This window comes from Tamandua tetradactyla, chromosome 24, assembly GCF_023851605.1.
Source record: "Tamandua tetradactyla isolate mTamTet1 chromosome 24, mTamTet1.pri, whole genome shotgun sequence".
Taxonomy (NCBI): Eukaryota; Metazoa; Chordata; class Mammalia; order Pilosa; family Myrmecophagidae; genus Tamandua; species Tamandua tetradactyla.
This window is the reverse complement of record NC_135350.1, coordinates 38208884-38229946: the sequence shown is the minus strand read 5'-3', so window position 1 is coordinate 38229946 and position 21063 is coordinate 38208884. Positions and strand designations below refer to the sequence as shown.

Genomic DNA, 21063 nt, shown 5'->3' with positions numbered 1-21063 from the left:
GAAAATAGGCACTCATAGACCATCGTTAGTTATTAGAAAAATGCAAATATAAACCACAATGAGATGTCACTACAGACCACAATTCCTAAAATTAAAAAGACTGACAATACCAAGTACAGGTTTGAGGATATGAAACAACAGGAACTCCCACACATTGCTGGAGGGAATGCTAAATGATACAGCCACTTTGGAAAACAGTTTGGTCTTTCTTATAAGAATATGAATACACCTACTATATGTCTTAGCAATTTCACTTCTAGGTATAACCCAATAGAAATGAAAATATTTGTCCAAAGACATCGCTATTCATTGTAGCCAAAAACTGGAAAGAACTGAAATGTCCATCAACTGGTAAATGGATATAAACACTGTAGTATATCCCTATAATGAAATGTCACTCAGCAATAACAAGAAAGAAGTACAGATTTTAAAACCGACAGGATGAATCTCAAAGGCATTGTGGTAAGTAAAAAAAAAAAGTCAAATATAAAAGACCACATACTGCATGATTCCATTTGAATCAAGTTCTAGAAAAGGCAAAACTACATTGACAGAAACAAATCACTAGCTGCCAAGGTAGGGTGGGGAGGCAGGGGGCGGCGGGGAGGGCTGACCATACAGCTCCCTGATGCAGTTAAGCCGCCATCCTGTGGACGAGCCTGGAACAGAAAGCTGAGCAAACTTTAGCGTCCATTTATCACAATATTTTCTAGAATTCCGTAAACCCGCATGTATCACGGCGCCTGCTAGTGGAATTGCCATGTTGTTCGAAGGTCATTCAGTCTGGGAGTTCTTTCTAGTGCCCATTGTGCCCCCGGAGACACCTTCTCCGTCCTGCCAAAGCCTGCCAGCGACCTGTTTATTTTCGTGGCCTCTCAAGCCAGTTTCTCTTTCGGTTTACTTTTTTTCTTTTCTATTTCGATTCCGCTTTCTCACGAAAAAAAATCACTTTCGTTTCCTAACTGAACTGTCAGCTCCGTCCGCAAACAGTGCGTTAGGAGCCTCGCTTCTGGGAAGAGGCGCAGATCGCGAGGCAGCAGCAGCGACCAGCGCCGCCAGTCAGTGCTCACCGCGACGCCCCGGGGGCACTGGACGCGCTCAGGTGTTGCTCATAGCCCCCTGTTCCATTTTCTTTGTGGCCAGCTGTAGCTCAGTTTCCCCCGAAGGACCAGGGACCGGAGGCGAGTCGGTGAGCGCGATGGGACCGAAGCTGCGGAGAAGGTCGCGGGACCGCGCTCACGGGGCGCCCAAGCCGGACCCCGGGACCTCGATGGCGCGCCCCAGCGCGGAGCTCTGGCTTTTCCCCAGTCCCGCGGGCCTCCGCAGCGCTTTGCCCCGGAGGCTGGAGGCAACGCGCCAGATCTGCTGCGCGCGCGGGCGCCTGGCGGTGCTGGAGCGTGGCGGGGCCGGCGTCGAGGTTCACCAGCTGCCACCGGGATGCGGTGGCGCCAGTAAATCGGGTGAGCGGCACCGGCATCGTCTCTTGGCCTACCCGCCTAGGGTGGGGGTTTCTGGTGAGGGCGCGCGGTGGACAACCTTGCCTGGGCAGGGCCCAGCACGGACACTTTTTAAAGGATCCGAGTTGGAGTGTGGGGCCTTTTCTAAGAGGGAGTAAAAGTTCAGAAGGGGACCAGGCCCTGCAACTGGTATCCGATTGTTACGCAAACTCTCCGGGTTTGGGTCGCTTGTCCCTTTGGCTCCTGTGGTCCCCTTTATCCCTGGCTCTAGTTTGCGCAGTTTGCAGAATGTTGATGAGAAATAGTGGAATCGTCCTTTCCACATCGACAGGGCATCGAGGGAGAAAAGGAATATAGACAGAATCTTCATCTTTCTTAGTCAAGTGTGCCATAATAATTGGTTCCTTTTCAAAAAAAAATTTTTTTCACTCCTTTTCAGGACATGTCCACTCTGAAGATGTGAGCCTTTGGAGAACGTCGTTATCTTATTCTCAATCATAGTATTTTATATTTATGAGCAATTTAAAGAATGCTTTGAGTTGAGCTTCTCTGACATCCTTATTTCTGTAGAGATTTGGTCAGGTATTGTGATTCCGATTTTACAGGCTGCGGAAAGTAAATGCCCACACTTTTAAATATATATATATTTTTTCAATATTTAATGTATGTAAAGTGTTGTTCCAGCCACTTTATATAAATTACCTTAATTATATAAATCACAATAATCTTATGATATAAGTGCTGTTTTCAGAGGAAAGCTATTATTCATATTCAGCTGAAGACACAAAGCTATTAAGTAATTTGCCCAGTGTCACCTAAATCCATGGAGCGTGGGGGAGACATTATGGAAATTGGATTCCATTTCCCATCATTTAAATTACTATTTTATAGTGATAAATTCACACTGATAAACAAGGTAAGATTGCTTCTGGAGTCCCAAAAATGCCTAGAGGGGTCAGGGAGCAGTTTATCTGTTGAATGCTAAAATTCCATGCCCCAACTTTATGCAAAATAGCAGAGATTTAATTTATATACAGTGAAAATATTCCAGAGAGGCATAATTCTTTTACTTTGGTAAGAATATAGTACCTGAAAAAGAGTTTAATAGCAAGATATTAGTCACTAAGGTTGTTGTGCAAAGAGGAGATTTGGAGAGGGAAAAACGTAGTGTTATGCCCACATGAAAGCAATATTACTAAATCCAATGTAGTTGGGTTAGTGTAGGTGGATTAACATTATCCAGGTGAAATCATTACAGAAACATAAAAATAATCTTATTGCTTTCGTGTGATATTTGCCACTTTTTCATAGGTTTGAAAATGCAAAATTTGGGAATTCACAACCTATACGTGGTATGGATTTCTTTTTAGGCATTGCATGTATTACGACAACTGCAGTGAAGTGAGTGTTGGTGTCTTTTAATGAAACATATGTCCAAGATCAGGTCATTCTTCTGTGTGAATAATGGAGAGGAATAGGAATATATAACAGGAAGAGCAACCTGCTTGAACTTTTTACATAAAACAGCCATGCCTTATAATAACCTAAATTGTATGCTAAACAGGAAATATGACTTTATTTCACAACTTAAAGAATAAGAAAATATTTAAAAATCGGTATTTAAAAACTCATAAATGTCTTCTTTTAATTGTCATAATCACTGCTTAAAATAATTCTATTTTTCCCAAAGCATGTCCTCCTATTCCCTTCTCAAGAATGGGATCTTCACTTTATTCTTAGTCCCTAAAAGGGCCTTGGGATCAAAGGCTCTTCAATGTTGAATGTGTGTGGGGGTATGTGGGGGGGTATGTGTTGAGAAAGAGAGGAAGAGCACATTGATGGAGTGTGTCCAATGTCCTTTTCATCAATTATGTAATCCTGCTACATAAACTGCTATAGTTGAGGCAGAGAAAGATTAAGTAATTGAATGCCCACACTCTTAGTCTTTAAAATTTGACCCATCCAACAAGTGGAAAAATGTTATCTTGCTGTTGTTTGCGTCTCATGTAACTTGAGTGAAATTCAGCATCTCTTTTCACTTCTCCATTGGTTGCTTGCATTCCTTTTTTGGTAAACTGCCTTGTCATATCTGCCTGGCTTTTTAAAATTTGAGTTGTTATTGAAATAGTTATTTGAATATTGAGTATAAATAGCTTTGTCCATCATGTACTGTCTATATTGGAATAATTTTCTTAGTTTGCCTTTTGTTGATGTTATTTTTTGCTATGCACAATTAACCATTTTTTATGTAGTCTGCTTCATCAATCTTTTCCTTTAAAGTTTGTGGATTTTTATGTTAAATTAGAAAGCTGACCATACTCCAGTTTTTTTAATGTACCCATTTCTTATAGAAATCTAATCTTTTAAAGAAACTTTTTGATATATTTGGAATTTATTTTGATTTAAGAAATGAGGCAAGGATCTAGATTTATTTAGTTGTTTTTCCAAATGGCTAACTGGATATCCCAATACATTTCTTGAATAATTCTTCTTTTTTGAACTGATTTGAGATGCTAAGTGTCTAAAACTCGTTAGTCTATTGGGTCATTTCTTCTTCATTACCATACTGTTTTGATTCTCTTAGCATTTGTCATATGAAGTGGCTTGTACTTTGAGATTTTTACATAAATAGATTCTATTTCATTAGAACTGAAAAATGAAATTACCCTAGTTTCACTTTTGTGAACAAATTAAATGAAAAAAGTGAATTGTAAGTAGTGAAAAAAAATTAAATCTATTAATTTTTATATGGGACTAAAGGTGCACTAATGCCAAGAAAGAATAATAGAAAATTACCCAAACTTAGCAAAATATGTGAATTTGCACACATGAGAAGCCCAGAGAACCATATAAAGGTGAAGAAAATATGCTGTAATATATTGATCACACTATGGAATGCAAAGGACGAGGAGTGAGTTCTGAAAGCTGCAAGAGAAAAGTAATTTGTTATCTGCAAGTCTAGATTGAGGGCTGATTTCTCATCAGAAAATGGAGGCAAGAAGGCAGTGGTGGGTTGAAATGCCTAAAGTGCTGAAAGAAAACCGTCAACAAAGAATTTTGTATCTGTGAAACTTCATTTCAAAACTGAGGGAGAGATTAAAATTTTCCCAGATAAACACAAGTTGAGGAAGTTCATCACCACTAGATCTACCCTACAAGTAATGCTATCAGGGGTTCTTCAGTCTGAGAAGAGAGGGCACTAGATGGTTTTTGAAAGTGGTGTAAAGAAATAAAGGCCTCCAGTCAAGGTAAACATTTGGGTAATTATAAATTCTAGAACTACTGTATTGTTTGGTTTGTAGCTCCACTTCTTACTTCCTACAGGTATTAAAATGCCAACGCATAAAAAGCAATGATAAATCTATGGTTTTAGACATACAGTGTACAAAGATTTAAGTGGTAAATGGTGGGATGGGGGAGTACAGGAAAAAGCTATGTATATGCTATTGAAGTCAAGTTGGTATTAAACCAAATATGATTGTTATTTAATATTACAGATATTAAATTTTAAACTCATAATAAATGCAAAGAAAATATATGAAAATAGATCCAGATAGAAAAGAGAGACACTTAATATGGTACAACACATGCAAAACAATGAAATAAATATAATAGTAGACATTATCGAAAGAATTGAGGGATGAAAAGGTATAAGACAAAGACAAAATAGCAAAATGGCAGAGGAAAATCCCGCATGATCAATAGTGACTTTAAATGTTAATGGCTTAATCTCTCCCGTCAAAGGGAAAAGATGGTCAGAATGGATAAAAAAGTAGGGCCCAGCTAAATGCTATCTGCAAAAGACCTACCTTAAATTCAAAGATACAAGTAGGTTGAAAGTGAAAGGATGGAAAACAATGTACAATGTAAGTGGTAACCTAAAGAAAGTTGGAGTAACTGTGCTGGTTTAAAAGGATTATATACCCTAGAAAAGCAATGTTTTAATCCTGATCCATCCTGTGGAGGCAGGCATTTCTTTTAATCCCTATTCAGCACTATAGGTTAGAAGCTTGATTAGATTATCTCCACAGAGACGTGACACACTCTATTGTGGGTATTAACTTTTGATTAGAGGGAGATGTGACTCCACCCATTCCAGGTAGGTCTTCATTACTTTACTGGAATTATTTAAAAGAAGAAACATTTTGGAGAGAAATACAGATCCACAAGAACCACAAGAGTCCACATAGCTGGAGACCTTTGGAGATGAAGAAGGAACTCACCTCTAGAGAAGCTTTATGAAACAAGAAGCCCAGAGAGAAAGCTAACAGATGTTGCCATGTTCACCATATGCCTTTCCAGTTGAGAGAGAAATTCTGAACATCAGTTGGCCTTCTTGAACTAAGGTGTCTTTCCCTGGATGGCTTAGATCAGACATTCTATAGCCTTGCTTTAATTGGGACATTTTTCACAGCCTTAGTACTATAAATTTGCAACTTATTAAATTCCCCTTTTTAAAAGCTGTTCTGTTTCAGGTATATCACTTTCCAGCAGCTAGCAAACTAGAACAGTAGTTATACTAATATCATATAAAATAGGCTTCAAGTCAAAAATAGTTACCCCTCACCGTTGAGAAAGGAGGAAGTGTTCAACTTCCCCATTTGAAGAATTTCTGATATTCTCACAGGCAGCAGCAGAGACCACCAAGTCAATAGACTGGGCCCTTGATCTTGGGGTTAACCCTGTGGGACTTGTTCCCTGCAGAGGATAGACTAGGCCTACTTAGAATTAGGCCTGGGAGTCACCCCCAGAGAACCTCTTTTGTTGCTCAGATGTAGACTCTCTATCTGGGCTGACACAGTGAGTGGGCTCACTGCCCTCCCCCCACTACATGGGACATGACTCCTAGGGGTGTAAATCTCCCTGGCAACATGGGACAGAAATCCTGGGATGAGCCAGGACCCAGCATCAGGGGATTGAGAGAACCTTCTTGACCAAAAGGGGGCAGGAGAGAAATGAGGTAAAATAGAGTTTCAGTGGCTAAGAAATTTCACACAGAGTCAAGAGGTTGTCCTGGAGGTTTTTCTTATGCATTGTATAGATATCCCTTTTTGGACTGTGGTATTTTGGAGTGGCTGGAGGGAAGTACCTGAAGCTATTGAGCTGTGTTCGGTGGCCTTGATTCATGGTGACAATTTTATAGTGATGTGGCTTTTCCAGTATAACTGTGTGGATGTGAAGGACTTGTGTCTGATGCTCCTTTTGTCTAAGATGTGGACAGATGAGTAAATGTGTGGATGGAGAATGAACCAATAATGGGGGAACAGGGGTTAAAGTGGATTGGGTAGATGGAGGTGCTAGTGGTTGGTGAGAGGGAGGGGTGGGGGTGTGGTATGTGTGAGTTTTTTCTTTTTCTTTTTTCTGAAGTGATGCAAGTGTTCTGAAGAATGATTATGGTGATGAGTGCATGGTTGTGTAGTGATGTTATGAGCCATTGATTGTAAACCATGTGTGGAATGTTTATACTTTAAGATTTATCAGTGAAAATATTAGAAAAGTAGTTACCCCTGATAAAGGACTCAACTCAACAAGAAGATGTAACAATTTTAAATATATATGCACCTGACAGCAAGCCCCAAATATATAAAGCAAATACTGAAGTTTTGAAGGGAGAAGTTGATGGTTCTATGTTAATAGGAAGTGGCTTTAATACACCTTTTCCAATAATGGTTAGTATATCAGTCAGAAGAATCAAAAAGGAAATAGAAGACTTGAATGATATTCTGCACCAACGAGGTATAGCAGACATATAAAGAATACTTCACCCAACAAAAACAGAATACACATTCTTCTTGAGTGCACATGGATCATTCTCCAAGATAGACCATATCCTAGGTCACAAAACACGTCTCAATAAACTAAAAAATATTGAAATCATACAATGTATATTTTCCAACCATATGGAAAGAAGCTAAAATTGAGAACAGAGGGAGAGATGGGAAATTGACAAATATGTGGATATTAAGCAACCTATTTTTAAACATCCATTGAGTTCAAGGGGGAATTAGGAAATATCTTGAGGCTAATGAAGAAGATATAGCATACCCAAACTTATGGGATGAGCAAAGCAGTGCTGAGAGGGAAATTTATGGCTCCAAATGCTTACATTATAAAAGAAAACATGAGAGACCCAAAACCTCAAAGTAGAAAATGAAGAGCAAACTAAACCCAAAGCAAGCAGAAGGAAGGAGATAACAACTATAAAGCAGATATAAATTTAATAGAGAATGACAAAACAGTAGAGCAAATCAACAAAACCAGAAAAGTTTCTTGGAGATCAATAAAATTGACAAACCTTTAGCTAGACTAACAGAAAAAAGAGGGACTATAGGTAATGAAAAACAGAAATGAAAGTGGGACATGAGTATGGACCTCACTGAAATAAAAAGGATTATAAGAGAGTACTATGAACAAAATTGTACAAAAATTGTACATCAGCACATTAGGTAGCCTGATGAAAAGGGCAAATTCTTGGAAACATATAAGCTATCTACACTAACTCAAGAAGAAATAGAAGGGGGTACAAAGGTAGTTCAGTAGTAGAATTCTTGCCTGCCATGCGGGAGACCCAAGTTCAATTCCAAGCCCTTGCACTCCCCTTGCACTCCGCTCCCCCCCCCCAAAATCAACAAATGGTGCTGAAATATGGGTACCATTTCCATTTCATGAAAAAGGAATGAAATGTTACCCCCATGATCCAGCATGAAAAAAATGAAAAAGAAAAAAGAAATAGAAGATCACAACAAACCAGTTGCTATTAAAGAGATTAAATAAAAAACCTCCCAACAAAGAAAGTCCAGGACCAGATGGCCTCACAGGGGAATTTTACAAAACATTACAAGAGGACAACTCCAGTTCTGCTTAACGTCTTCCAAAAACTTTGAAGAGGAGGGAACTCTGCCTTCAAGGCCAACATCACCCTCATACCAAAACCAGATAAGGATGCCAGAAGAAAAGAAATTGTAGACCAATATCTTTTATGAACATAGATGTAAAAATCCTCAACAAAATACTAGCAAACTGAATCCAACAGCTCATTAAAAGAATTATATACCATAATCAAGTGGGATTTATTCCAGATATGCAAGATTGCTTCAGCATAAGACAATCAATGTAATATACCATATTAACAGAATAAAGGAGGGGGGGAATGATCATCTCAATTGATACAGAAAAGGCATTTGACAAAATCCAGTACCCCTTCTTACTAAAAAGACAGTGCAGTAGGAATAGAAGGAAACTTCCTCAACATGATGAAAGGTATATATGAAATACCTACAGCTGTCTTTCTTATGGTGAAAGGCTGAAAGCCTTCCAACTAAAGCAGGAACAAGACAGGGATGTCCCCTGTCACAGAATTGTATACAGAATTGTACTGGAAGTTCTAGCCAGAACAATTAGACAAGAAAGGGACATAAAAGATAACCAAATAGGAAAGAAAAAAGTAAAACTTTCCCTATTTGCAGATGATATGATTTTGTATACAAAAATTCCTTGAAAAATCCACAATAAAGCCCTTAAAGCTGATAAATGAATTTAGCAAACTGACAGTGTACAAGATCAGCATCCCCAAATCAGTACTGTTTATACACACAAGCAGTGAATAATTGGGAGAAGAAATCAAGAAAAAATTCCATTTACATTAGCAACTAGAAGAATTCAAAATATAGAAATAAATTTAACCAAGACTCTAAAGGGTTTATACACAGAAAACTACAAAACATTACTTAAAGAAATCAAAGAAGACCTAAATAAATGGAAGGACATTCTGTGTTCTTGGATTGGAACTGATTGACCCAAACCAATTCATAGATTCAATTCAATTCCAATACAAATTCCATCAACTGTCTGCAGAAATGGAAAAGCTAGTCATCAAATTTATATGGAAGGATAAAATATCTCCCAAAGCTAAAGCCCTCTTGAAAAAAGAATAAAGTTGGAGGATTCACCCTTCCCAATCTTAAATGTACTACAAATCCACAGTAGTCAAAACAACATGGTACTGGCACAAGGACAGATCAATAGACCAATGAAATCAAATTGAGGACTCAGAAATCAACCCTCACATTTATAGCCAACTGATTTTTGGCAAGGGGGCAAAATCAGTGGAGAAAAACTTGTCTTTTCAACAAAGGGTGCTGGAAAATTGGATCTTCATTTTTACAGAAAGAAGAAGGAGGGCCTCTACCTCAAACCATATGTAAAAACCAATTCAAAGTTTATCAAAGACTACATATGAAAGCCAGAACTATAAAACTCCTAGTAGAAACTAGAGAACCATCTTCAGAACTTTGTGTTGGACAATGGTTTCTTAGAGGTTACACACAAAGCACAAGCAACAAAATGAAAAATAGATAAATAGAACCTAATGCACAAACTTTAGTACATTAAACAACAACATATACAATGGGAGAAAATGCTTTGAAACCACATATCTGGTAAAAGTTTCATATACAGTATATATAAAAAAAATGCTTCAACTAAACGACATAAAGACAATTTAATTTAAAAATAGGCAAAAGAAGTGAATACGCATCTCTCCAAAGAAGATACACAGCTGACCAAAAAGTACATGAAAAGACACTTAACAACATTAGTCATAAGGAAAATGCAAATCAAAACTACAATAAGATACCATTTCACACCTATTAGAATGACTGTTTTTTTAAATGGAAAATTACAAGTATTTGGATGGGATGTGCAGTAATAGGAACACTCATTTATTGCTGGTGGGAACGTAAATGGTGCAGCTGCTGTGAAAGGCATTTTGGCAGTTCCTTGGAAAGTTACCTATAGAATTACCATATGACCCATTGATCCCTCAGCTAGGTACATACCTAACAGACTTGAAAGCAGAGACTCAAGCAGATATTTGCACACTGATGTTCATAACAGCATCATTCACACTTGCCAAAACATGGAATTAATCCAAATGTCCATCAAATGATCAATAGATAAACAAAATGTGCTATATACATACAATGGAATACTATTCAGCCATAAAAAGAATGAAGTTCTGATACAAGCAACAACGTGAATGAACTTTGAGGACATCATATTGAGTTAAATAAGCCAGACACAAAAGGAAGAATATGGTATGATCTCGCTGTTATGAATTACTTGAAATAAGCACTCTTACAGGCCCAATCTGCAATATAGGTTACCAGGGAGGGTTTCGGCTAGGAAATGAAAAGTTAGGTTAAAAATATACAGGGTTCCTGTTTGGAATGTTGGAAATCTTTTGGTAATGAAGTGGTGAATGTAATGAACAACAATGAAATATATATATGAATGTGGTCAGAAGGGAAAATATTGGTTTTTAATAAAATAAAAAAAATTTTTAAGAGTCTTTGGAACTGCAGCACACAAACAGTGAACCCTAAATTATACCATGGACTATAGCTAACTGTAAAATTATAAAAATGTGCTGTCATCAATTGAAACAAATGTTCCACACCAAGGCAGGGTGATAATAATAGGTGTGAATAATATGGTAGTCCTGTATTTTATGCATGATTGTTCTGGAAACCCGTAGCTTCTCCAATAAAAGAAATAAATAAAAATAATTCCTTAAACATAATCCTTCCTTTTATGAAAATAGGTATATCTTCTGTTTGGTTCAGCCCAGAGGGGTTTATTATTATTTGTTTTTGTTTTAGAAAGGAGTGATTCTCAAAATACACAATATATCTGTTCCTGAAAATTTGTGTGATGGTTATGTTGTTCTAAATGTAGTTTTTATAGTTCTTTTCATTTTGACCACTTCAATTTAGAGTTCTCTGCCTCAGCTTATTAAACAAGAATCTAAAAAGCAAATGTTTAATTGGTTATTTTAAGGATATGTTCTTTCCATTTAACACAAGGTATGAATCAGTGCTTTCCCAAATTGAAAAATTAGTTGTCAAGACAATAGCCATTCCTAATTTGTCTACGTTTCATACTTGAATTTTCCTGAAGAAAAATCATGTTAAGTCCAAATTTGTCTAGTTGAGATATTTTTAGGTGTTTTAAGTATATTATAATTAAATCAAAATAACAGTGGTAACAATCAGAGTGACCATAGTTTCTGGTCTCATTCGTTCTGCAGAGTATATTAAGTTAAAGAATAAAATGAAGATACATTCTGTGGACCAAGGAGCAAAGCATATGCTGATTCTGTCCTCCAATGGGAAAACATTTGAGTACAACTATACCACAGAACATGCCAGGTAGGGAACTTTGCTTCTTTTATTAAGTATTATTTTAAATTTACTAAAGGTCAATCATCATTTTTGTAGGAAAATATTAACATATGTGATCTTTATCCCCTGCCTTATACTGTAGCAACTTAAAGTAAGGGATGAATTCTGAACTGACCAGGAAGTCCATCGATAAACTACAAACCAGTTGTCTCCTATGTTCTGGCCTTTAAAGAGAATGATTAGTCCACCTAGTCCCAAATTGAATATTCAGATTCATTAAGTCATTTGATCCTTGAATAATCCTATTAGGTATTGTGGTGATTGGAAGCTGTACGTACCCCAGAAAAACATGTTCTTAAATTTAACCCATTCCTATGGGTATGGACCCATCATAAGTAGGACATTTTGATGAGGCAATTTCAGGTAAGGTGTGACCTACTTCAGTCAGAATGGGTCTTAATCTACTCTTACTGGAATCCTTTATAAGAGAATGAAATTCAGGTAAAGGGTAAAAAGCCATGGAAGCAAGAAACTGAAGGCAATGAAACCTGAAAGAGGAGGAAGAGACCATCAGATGTCCCCAGGTGCCTTGCCTCATGCCAGAGGAGCCAAGGATGGCCAGCAATCAGTCTTCAGGAAGAAAACATTGCCTTGATGATGCCTCAATTTGGACATTTTCCTGGACTGTAACTATGAGCAATGAAATTCCCATTGTTTATGCCAAACCATTTCACAGTATTTTATTTTGAAGCAGCCTAGGGAACTAAAACAGATATTGGTACCAGGAGAGTGTGCTCTATTGCAAATACCAAAAATGTCATAATGGTTTTGCGACTGCGTAATGGCTAGAGGCAGGAAGAACTGTGAGGTGCTTGATTGAAAAGACCTAGATTGCTTTGAAGAGACTGTAGAAATATGGATGCTGGGAGTACTTCAGTTGAGGCCTTCTAAGAAAATGATGAATGTATTATTGGAAACTGGAAGAAAAGTGATCCTATTATAAAATGGCAGAGAGCATGGGCAAAATTGAGTTCTGATGTTGGATGGAAGGCAGAACTTGAGTGATGAACTTGGATACTTAGCAGAGGAGATTTCAAGGCTAAGTGTGGAAAGTGAAGCCTGGCTCCTCCTTGCAGCTTATGGTAAAATGTGAGAGGAAGGAGATAAGGTGACAACTGATCTCCTGGGTACAAAGAAACCAGAAATCGGTGGTTTGGAAAATTCTGAGCTTCTGGAAAATGAATCACCAGAGAATAGTGTCCCATATGAGGGTTTAATTGAACAACTACCCAGTCAGCCATTCCAGGGCAAGCCAGCACTGGAGTTGCAGTTATACTGGAAGGATCTGTGAAAAGTCCTACTGACTGACGGTTTGGACCCCTATGTACTACATGCACAACCAGCAAGTTTTTTGTGTAATTGGTATAAATAGAACCACTGCCAGCCTGGACTAAAAGGAACAGAAAAGAGACAGACTGAAGGAAAAATCACTTCATGGAAAAACCATGGAAGCTGAGGGCTGAACCAAAGACATCTCTCGGGCCAAGAGAACAGGCCCCCCCTTGTATGTGGAGAGAATTATTCTGCCCCAGTGCTTGGAGAGGACAGACTTCTACCTCATTGTTCAGGAAGAGTGCTGTTACACAGTATTCTCAGAGGTAGATCCTATGAGGAGCATGCTGAGAGGCTGGCCACTACCCCAGTGCTCTAAGAGGGAAGAACACGAGTCCTGGGGATTGCAGAAATTCTGGCCATCACCCCTAATGCTTGAAGAGGGAGGAGCTTTCACCCCAGTGTTCAGGGAGTGCATGGCTACTACTGCACAGGTTCTTGGAAAGGCTGGGGCTGCCACTCCATCAGGCCCTGAGGACAAAGTGTCTACCCATTGATGACTCAGAATTTGAAATTCAATGGAATATGCCCTGCTGGGTTTTGGAATTGTTTGGGACCCATAACCCCTGTTTTCCTTTCAGTTTCTCCTCATGGAAATGGGAATATTTATCCTTTGCCTGTCCCTCCATTGTGTATTGGAAGCAGATGACTTGATCTCTAGGTTTCACAGGCTGATGGGCAGAGGGGAATTGTGTCCCAGGACATCATACCTAAAAATCAATTTTGATGAGACTTTGTACTTAGTATTGTTACAGAATGATATAAGGCTTTTGAAATATTGTGATTGGATGCATTTATTTTGCATATGGGATGAACATGTCTTTTGGCGGTCCAGAGGATGGTGTGTGGTGGTGTGAAGCTGTGTGTACCATAGAAAAACATGTTCTTAAATTGAATCCATTCCTGTGGATGTGGACCCACTGTAAGTGGGACATTTTGATGAGGCTACTTCAGGTAAGGTGTGGCCCACCTCAATCAGAATGGGTCCTAAGGCTTTTACTGGAGTCCTTTATAAGAGAATGAAATTTAGACAAAGAGGAGACAGCTGCAGAAGCTGTAAGCTGAAAGCAGTGAAACCCGGAAGAGAAGGCAGAGCCCAGCAGATGCTGCCATGTGCCTTGTCATGTGACAGAGGAGCCAGGATCACCAACAGTCATCTTTAGGAAGAAAACATTGCCTTGATGATGCTTTGATTTGGGCCTTTTCTTGGACTCTAGCCATGAGTATATGAATTCCTGTTGTTTAAGCTGAAAAAATTTGTGGTATTTGTTTTGAAGCAGCCTAGGAAACTAAAATAGTTAGATATCCAAAAATAAAAGTTTTTAACCTTGCAAAAAACGAATTTATCATGAAATGACTTGTGAGACTTTCTGAATAGATTATGTAAATTAGAACTTATTTTTATCTTGTATTATTCCTGCATCATAAAATTATTGTTGCAAAACTCTGTTAGAATGATCTTGTAACCATTATATAATACACATTTATTTTCCTTTTAAATCACTAATTAAAGATTGTATAATTTTTCTTTTAACTTTACATGTACCAAGTGAAAGATAGTAAATTAAAATTTTTATTCTCAGGAGTATAAGGGTAGCTCAGTGGTAGAATTCTTACCTGCCGTGCGGGAGACCCGATTTTAGTTCCTGGCCCATGCCCTAACCCCCAACCAAAAAAAAAAAATCAACAAATGGTGCTGCAATAATAGCCCTGTAGGATAGTCACAGGGAAAAAGAATGAATGTGAACCCCCACCATACAAAAAAAAGAAAGCATGGCTTTAAAAAAAATTTTTTTTTATTCTTGAACATCTGCCCTAATCAAAAACCGTTAATCGTTCTAACATTGACATCGTGATTTTCATTATGGTGATTGACCTATTTTCTTTCATCAGGGTTCAACATGTTTTACAAGAAAAAAATATAATTCAGATCACATGTGGAGATTATCATTCTCTTGCCCTCTCAAAAGGTACTTTTCTGGAATATTAATTGTTTTTTAGAGGGAGTTTATCTAAACTTAGTGAGATGTATATACTTTGTAACAGGACAGGAATTTGGTTTTGAATTTGATATGGTTTGGGGCACTATTCTTAAAGGAGATATAAAACGAGAGAGAACGATTCAACCTATAAAATCTTCAGGTTTCCAGAATTACTATTCCTAAATTTTGTTACATATTTTTATTTTTCAAATGTGAAACTGAGATTTTCTCAATAATCAAAAGCAGTTCTCTCTGGTTCAGGACCAAGCCTGGACCACACTTCCCTAGAACTTTCTTCCTTTTTCCTAGCTCTTCTCCAACTCTCATGGAAGTTGTTCTGGGTTTGCTTTGTGGCCGGGTTGCAGGCCTGTGACCTATTTAGCAGTTATCCTTTCAATTCAAGGATTCTCTCCAGCCCATTATTATTACCTGTGTCCTTTCAGACACTGTAATATTGGGAAATAGAAGCAGTGAATGTGGATTATGTCCTAAAGAAACTTGACTATGAGAGGAATAATTAATATAGAAGGTTGGTAGAAGAAAATTCAGGGTCAAGGAAATGTTTTTAAATATGGAGGACAGATGCAAAGTTGGAATGGAAGGCGGGACTGATGGGGAGTGAATAAAGGAGTGTTTGACCTACTCTGAAGGTTTGAGGATGTGGACTTGTACTAGAAAAATTGACCTGGTCATTTGACTTTAGCTGTTTATGGACAAATATCTACCATGTTCAGGTTATGAAGATGAAACAAACACACCTGCCTTCAAGAAGTTCATGGTCTAGTAGGGATAGGGAAGGGGTATTTAGTGTTTATTGTTGGTAAATCATCATCTAAGAAGAATGAAATTTGAGGAAACAAGGAAAGGACTGACAGATCATGCTGCTAGTTACATTCCTGGTGACTGATGATGTGAGAAGGAGCATGCATCTGTTTCCCATCAGATCCTGCACAGTATCTTGCAGTTAAGTGCTCAGTAAACATTAATTCTCTGATATACTTTTTCAGACCCCATTAGATATTGTTAACTCAATTAGACAATATCTAAGAAAAATCTGCTTTGAATATCCAATTAATGTAAGAAGAAGCTGACTCAAGTTACTCTGCTGTAATTTCAAATGAATATTTAAGTTATGTATTTGGGATCTTTAGGCATATAAGAAGAGGATAGAGAAAACAATAATTCTAGATTATATTTTATTGTAGTATGTTCAGATCATTTCATTCCTCTCTTTGAAGTGGAGGATAAAGAGGTAAACTATTACTACTAAGAAGAAGATTCTTCTCTATTTTTCCGATTCAGATATAGAGATCCTGAGAGTCCTGTCAGACCGAATGCAAGAGATTTTGCTGTTATACTCTGTATAGCACATATAATGCTCCAGGGAAATGTCTACTGCATTTTCAACTTATTAAGAGAGTATTTTCTTTGTTTTTATCAAGGTGGTGAGCTTTTTGCCTGGGGGCAAAATGTACATGGCCAGCTTGGAGTTGGAAGAATATTTGTCTCAACTTCTACACCACAGATTGTAGAACGTCTCTCAGGAGTCCCCTTGGTTCAGATTTCTGCAGGAGAAGCCCACAGCATGGCCTTATCCATGTCTGGAAACATTTACTCATGGGGAAAAAATGATTTTGGACAACTAGGCCTTGGCCACACCAATAGTATGGAAATATTTTCAAATTCGTTTTATCAACAATCGTATTTGTTAGATAAGAGATGAATTTAACACAGACTTTCCTGTCCAAAATGGCTCAGATCTTCACTTTCACTTGCATTGCTCTTCCTGATTATCTCTCTGTCTTCAGGGCAGAATCAGTCCAGGATACAGGCACAGTTTGGAAGTGGGTACTGTAAGTGAAACACATTTCAGGGCCTTGTGGGCAGCGGGAAGGTGCACAGCCTTTGCAGGTTACTAACTGCAGGGGCTTGCCAGGTCACTTAGCTTTTTCCAGACCTAATTTCTTTTTCTGTAAAGCAACAAATTTGGACAAGGTGATCTCCAAGATAATGTCACAATTAAATGTCTGTTGATGTCCTTATATTATTACAAAAGGATCCTGAGATTCTATTAAAATATATCCTGGTCTTATTCTACAAGGTACCAATTGTGTATGTATTTACACACACACGAACAAATAATCAGATGATGGAATTTCTCATGAGTTCAAGCAACTGATTAGAATTTTCAAACTCTAATAGCAAACTCTAGTGCTCTACCTACTAATGTGCACAGTATCCCCCAGATCACACTGGCCATGACACTGCATTTCTCCCTGACATGGTCTGGTGCTGGTTACACAGGATAACCCATTAGTCAATGTTAAAAAATATTCAAAGGAGAGAAAGCAGTAAAGGGGCAATTAAACTACTTGTGTGGAATCGCTAAGTGCTGTGGAAGGAAAATAATTTTGAGGGAAAGAGAGTTAGTTTGAGGCTATATCATTATAGTGGAGAATTTAAGAGAGAAAGAAAGAACTTTTATGTTCATGAGAAGTATCATTCTAAATGTGAATTGAAGAAATCAGATATGCTGTAAAGTTAATGCAGTTTTGTTGTGAAGAGAACGGGCTCTGGGAAGCAGCCTGACCTTCCACAGGTGAATCCCTCCACCTGTGGGCCTGTTCACCGCTGTCCCACTCACCTGTCCACCTAGAACTAAGCATACCATGAGGGAGCCTGTCAGATGTGGTGGGAACCGTTATTGCTAGATGGAGAGGAAGCAGTCAGGGTGTTTTACGTAATTCCATTGTGAAATGCAACAGTTCTTTTTCTGTCACTTCAACCCTTCCTTCCTTTGCACAGATGAGGATTCTCCTACCCTTATTGAAGAACTAGACAATCAGAAAGTTGAATTTCTCACTTGCGGTGGCTCTCACACTGCCTTGCTCACAGAGGTGCGTAAACCCTTTTTCTGTATGTCTATGAGGGACATTTTGTGGGGAAAGCCCTAGAACCTCTAGATGTGGGCAGTTAGTGTTTGCTGGGAAAGAAAGGTCACTTCCCACATGCAGGACCGTCCTGATAACTTGGGGCTTTACTTTGACAGTGCTTTTCATAAGTATTCATTGATAGAAGAACTCTTACTTCTGCATCATTTTCCTCTAAAATCTGATATGCACTTCCTTTTCTTCAGGATGGGCTGGCATATACTTTTGGTGCTGGAAAATATGGGCAACTTGGTCACAATTCAACACAGAATGAGTTAAGACCCCGTTTGGTGACTGAGCTTGTTGGGAATAGAGTGACCCAGATAGCATGTGGAAGGTAAGTTGTAAAGTGCCTGTGAAAGTTGATAAAAATCAATACAATTTAAATAGATAATTAATAAAATTTCCAACTTTTTTTGACTGAAATATAAATATTAAACATTGGAAAATAGGTGAAAATACTTAACTTACATTATTAAATAATCATAATAAATCTTAATCTTAGTATATATACTTTTAATTGAATTTTAAAAAGATAAATAAATGCAATTAATGTTCTGTTGTCATTTTAGTGAAATACCTTTGTAACTATTCTGTGTACTTTTATCTTTAAGAAAATTAAGTCATTTTTTTATTTAGGGGAAAAAAGTGAGCATGAATCACAAAGAATTAATTATTAGCATAATCACCATCTTGGAGCGTCCATACCATTTAGTTGACATAGTTCTTTCAGTGTGGCCAGCTGTGCTCACAGAGAAGTAAAAGACAAAGTCCATGTGGATGGTGCGATGAGGGCTCAGTGGCAAAATTCTCGCCTGCCATGTCAGAAGACACAAGTTCAATTCCTTTGTGCCTGCCCAGGCAAAAAAGAAAAAAAAAAGAGAGAGAGAGAAAGAAAGTCAGTGGTGATTTGAATGGAATGCTCCTGATATGCTTGATTTTCACAGCTCTTTTAAATAGAGAGGCCAAAAAAACCTGCTTGAATTCTTTGGTTAACTTAATTATTTTCTTCCTTAGTCATCAGATTCATCAACCCACTGCTTGCCTGTGAGATATTGGGTGTTGAGGTTAATAAATATTTTCATGTGGATACACTTATTCTTCTTTTGGGCAATTTTTTCATCATTCAACATGAGCAAATTCAGACCTCTAAATATTGGCTTCATTTGTTAGTTTACTGATGCCCTTACTATAAAATATTAAGACATTGGTATATATACTATCAGTTTATAGACATTTTTTTAATGATCTTGGAATATTAAAGTAGACTATATTATTGAAATGGTATGATTCCCTGCATTCAGTGTCTCTGCACTAACCAAAGAAGTGTTATCACCACTGTGTGTACTTCTTAACATACATTCCCTGTAGTAGCTTGTATTACAAGAAAAGAGCCAAAGCAGAGAGGTCGTAATGCAAACACGGGCTTACTCCTACAGACGTGGGAGAATGCTGAGTGCCCTGCTGAATAGTATGGAACCATCCATCTAAATATTCCCATTCCTTTATAGTTTCTTGATTATCTCTTAAAAGCTTTTAATTTTTCATACTATCCTATAATACATCTGTTTGTTCTACTAGGAAAAATAGTTTTTACCATTTCCCAAAGAGTAAATAAAGTCGGGAACTTTCATGTTTGAGAAACACTATCTCAGGAAGATTTATTGGGTGGCCCCTGCGTAAGGCAATAGTTGACAGTCTCTGAGTAAGAAAACCATATCCTGAGATGATGCTCCTCTTGGCTGATCCACAAATTTTAATTTTCTCATGGACCCCAAAGTTAAACGGTTCTTTAATGAGTGGTGTATGCTAACCAAACTACAAAAAGCTAGTATCTATGTAGCTATGTCAGTGAAGCACAGATTTTTTTTTTGGTGAGGGGGGGCCCAATGAACGAGTATCCTATTCTAGGACACTTGGGAAAAATCTTATTTTATGCCCTACAACATATTCTACCTCTTTAGCAGAAGAAATTCTCACCCTCACCAGATTCAGTGTCTTATGCTGGGTATCAAAAACATTGCCTATTTAGAATTCTACTTTTCTAGATGTGGTAACGTGTTATATGATACTGTGTCAATAGCCTACCTCTGTTGGTGCATTATTCCTTTAGATGAAGTGCAGTAATGTTGATTGGGTTTAAAACTTTATAGTTACAATAATATGCAAGCTCACAGTTTCAACCTAGTCATCTTAATTTATGCAACAATTATTTTTGAGCATATACTCAGAGGTAGTGCTAACCTCTGAAAATGGGGACATAACTCACAATCCATGCTCTCAGGCATTTCCAGGTAGTGGGAAACATAATGAACAAATAAGTAGGAAAATTAGTGGATGAAGGTCTTTGGAAATAGTAGCTCATGGAGGGTTACCCAATTCATTCTTTTAGGGTGGAAAAGGAGGGACTTGGAAATGGCGTCCAAGACCTGGTGCCTCTGAAGGTGAGGCTTAAAGAAGGAGTTGGAGGGAGATTCACCATGCAAATCAAAGCAAAGAAACAAAATAATTTGAGAATCAAGTCCTTTCTACCATCTCTAGTATTTGAAATATATGCCAGGAATACAAACTGTGTCTTTAAGTCCTTCACTGAGCTGAGGAGAAGAAGATAAGGTTAGTGATGGCCAAAAGGAGAGATAGCTTCTCCAATACAGGTGTCAAGGTCACCAGCAAAAGCACTATTCATCCGGGCTCTCATGGAAAGAAGTTTCACTTTCATAGAGAAGATAATAGAGCAGGGAAAGCAGGCTGCCGTGCCCATGGTGAAGGGACCCCAGCCTCCATAGCTTTGGAGACTTACAGTTCTGTGTGAGATCTCAGCCATTCCGCTCATTCCAAACTGGTTTACGCTAATGTCTGGCCACTGATATCCCCCCAGCACTTGTTCCATGTAATTCCTAGTTATTTACTAGCTTTTCTGGAGGATGAACTAAATTCAACACATCACTATATTGCCATCTTGCTCTACCTCCTATAAACTTATTAGTAACGTGTCTTACAGAATATATTTAATCATAAGGCAAGTTATGATTACAGACCAAATAATTAGAAATGTTCAAAACTATAATGTCAAAATAAATAGTATATAATAGAAGTACCAAATATATATATTTAAATAGTA

At 37.9% G+C, this 21063-nt stretch overlaps 1 protein-coding gene across 1 annotated transcript in view; it reads left to right on the top strand.

Moving 5' to 3' along the window:
* Positions 1 to 697: 697 nt before the first annotated feature.
* HERC5 (HECT and RLD domain containing E3 ubiquitin protein ligase 5) overlaps positions 698 to 21063 on the top strand; it is a 73847-nt gene continuing 53481 nt past the window's right edge. The window contains exons 1-6 of the mRNA XM_077142883.1: positions 698 to 1460; positions 11545 to 11665; positions 14924 to 15000; positions 16455 to 16676; positions 17818 to 17909; positions 18149 to 18279. Coding sequence (XP_076998998.1) covers positions 761 to 1460; positions 11545 to 11665; positions 14924 to 15000; positions 16455 to 16676; positions 17818 to 17909; positions 18149 to 18279 — 1343 coding nt within the window. The 5' untranslated portion in view covers positions 698 to 760. The remainder of the gene's footprint in view (positions 1461 to 11544; positions 11666 to 14923; positions 15001 to 16454; positions 16677 to 17817; positions 17910 to 18148; positions 18280 to 21063) is intronic.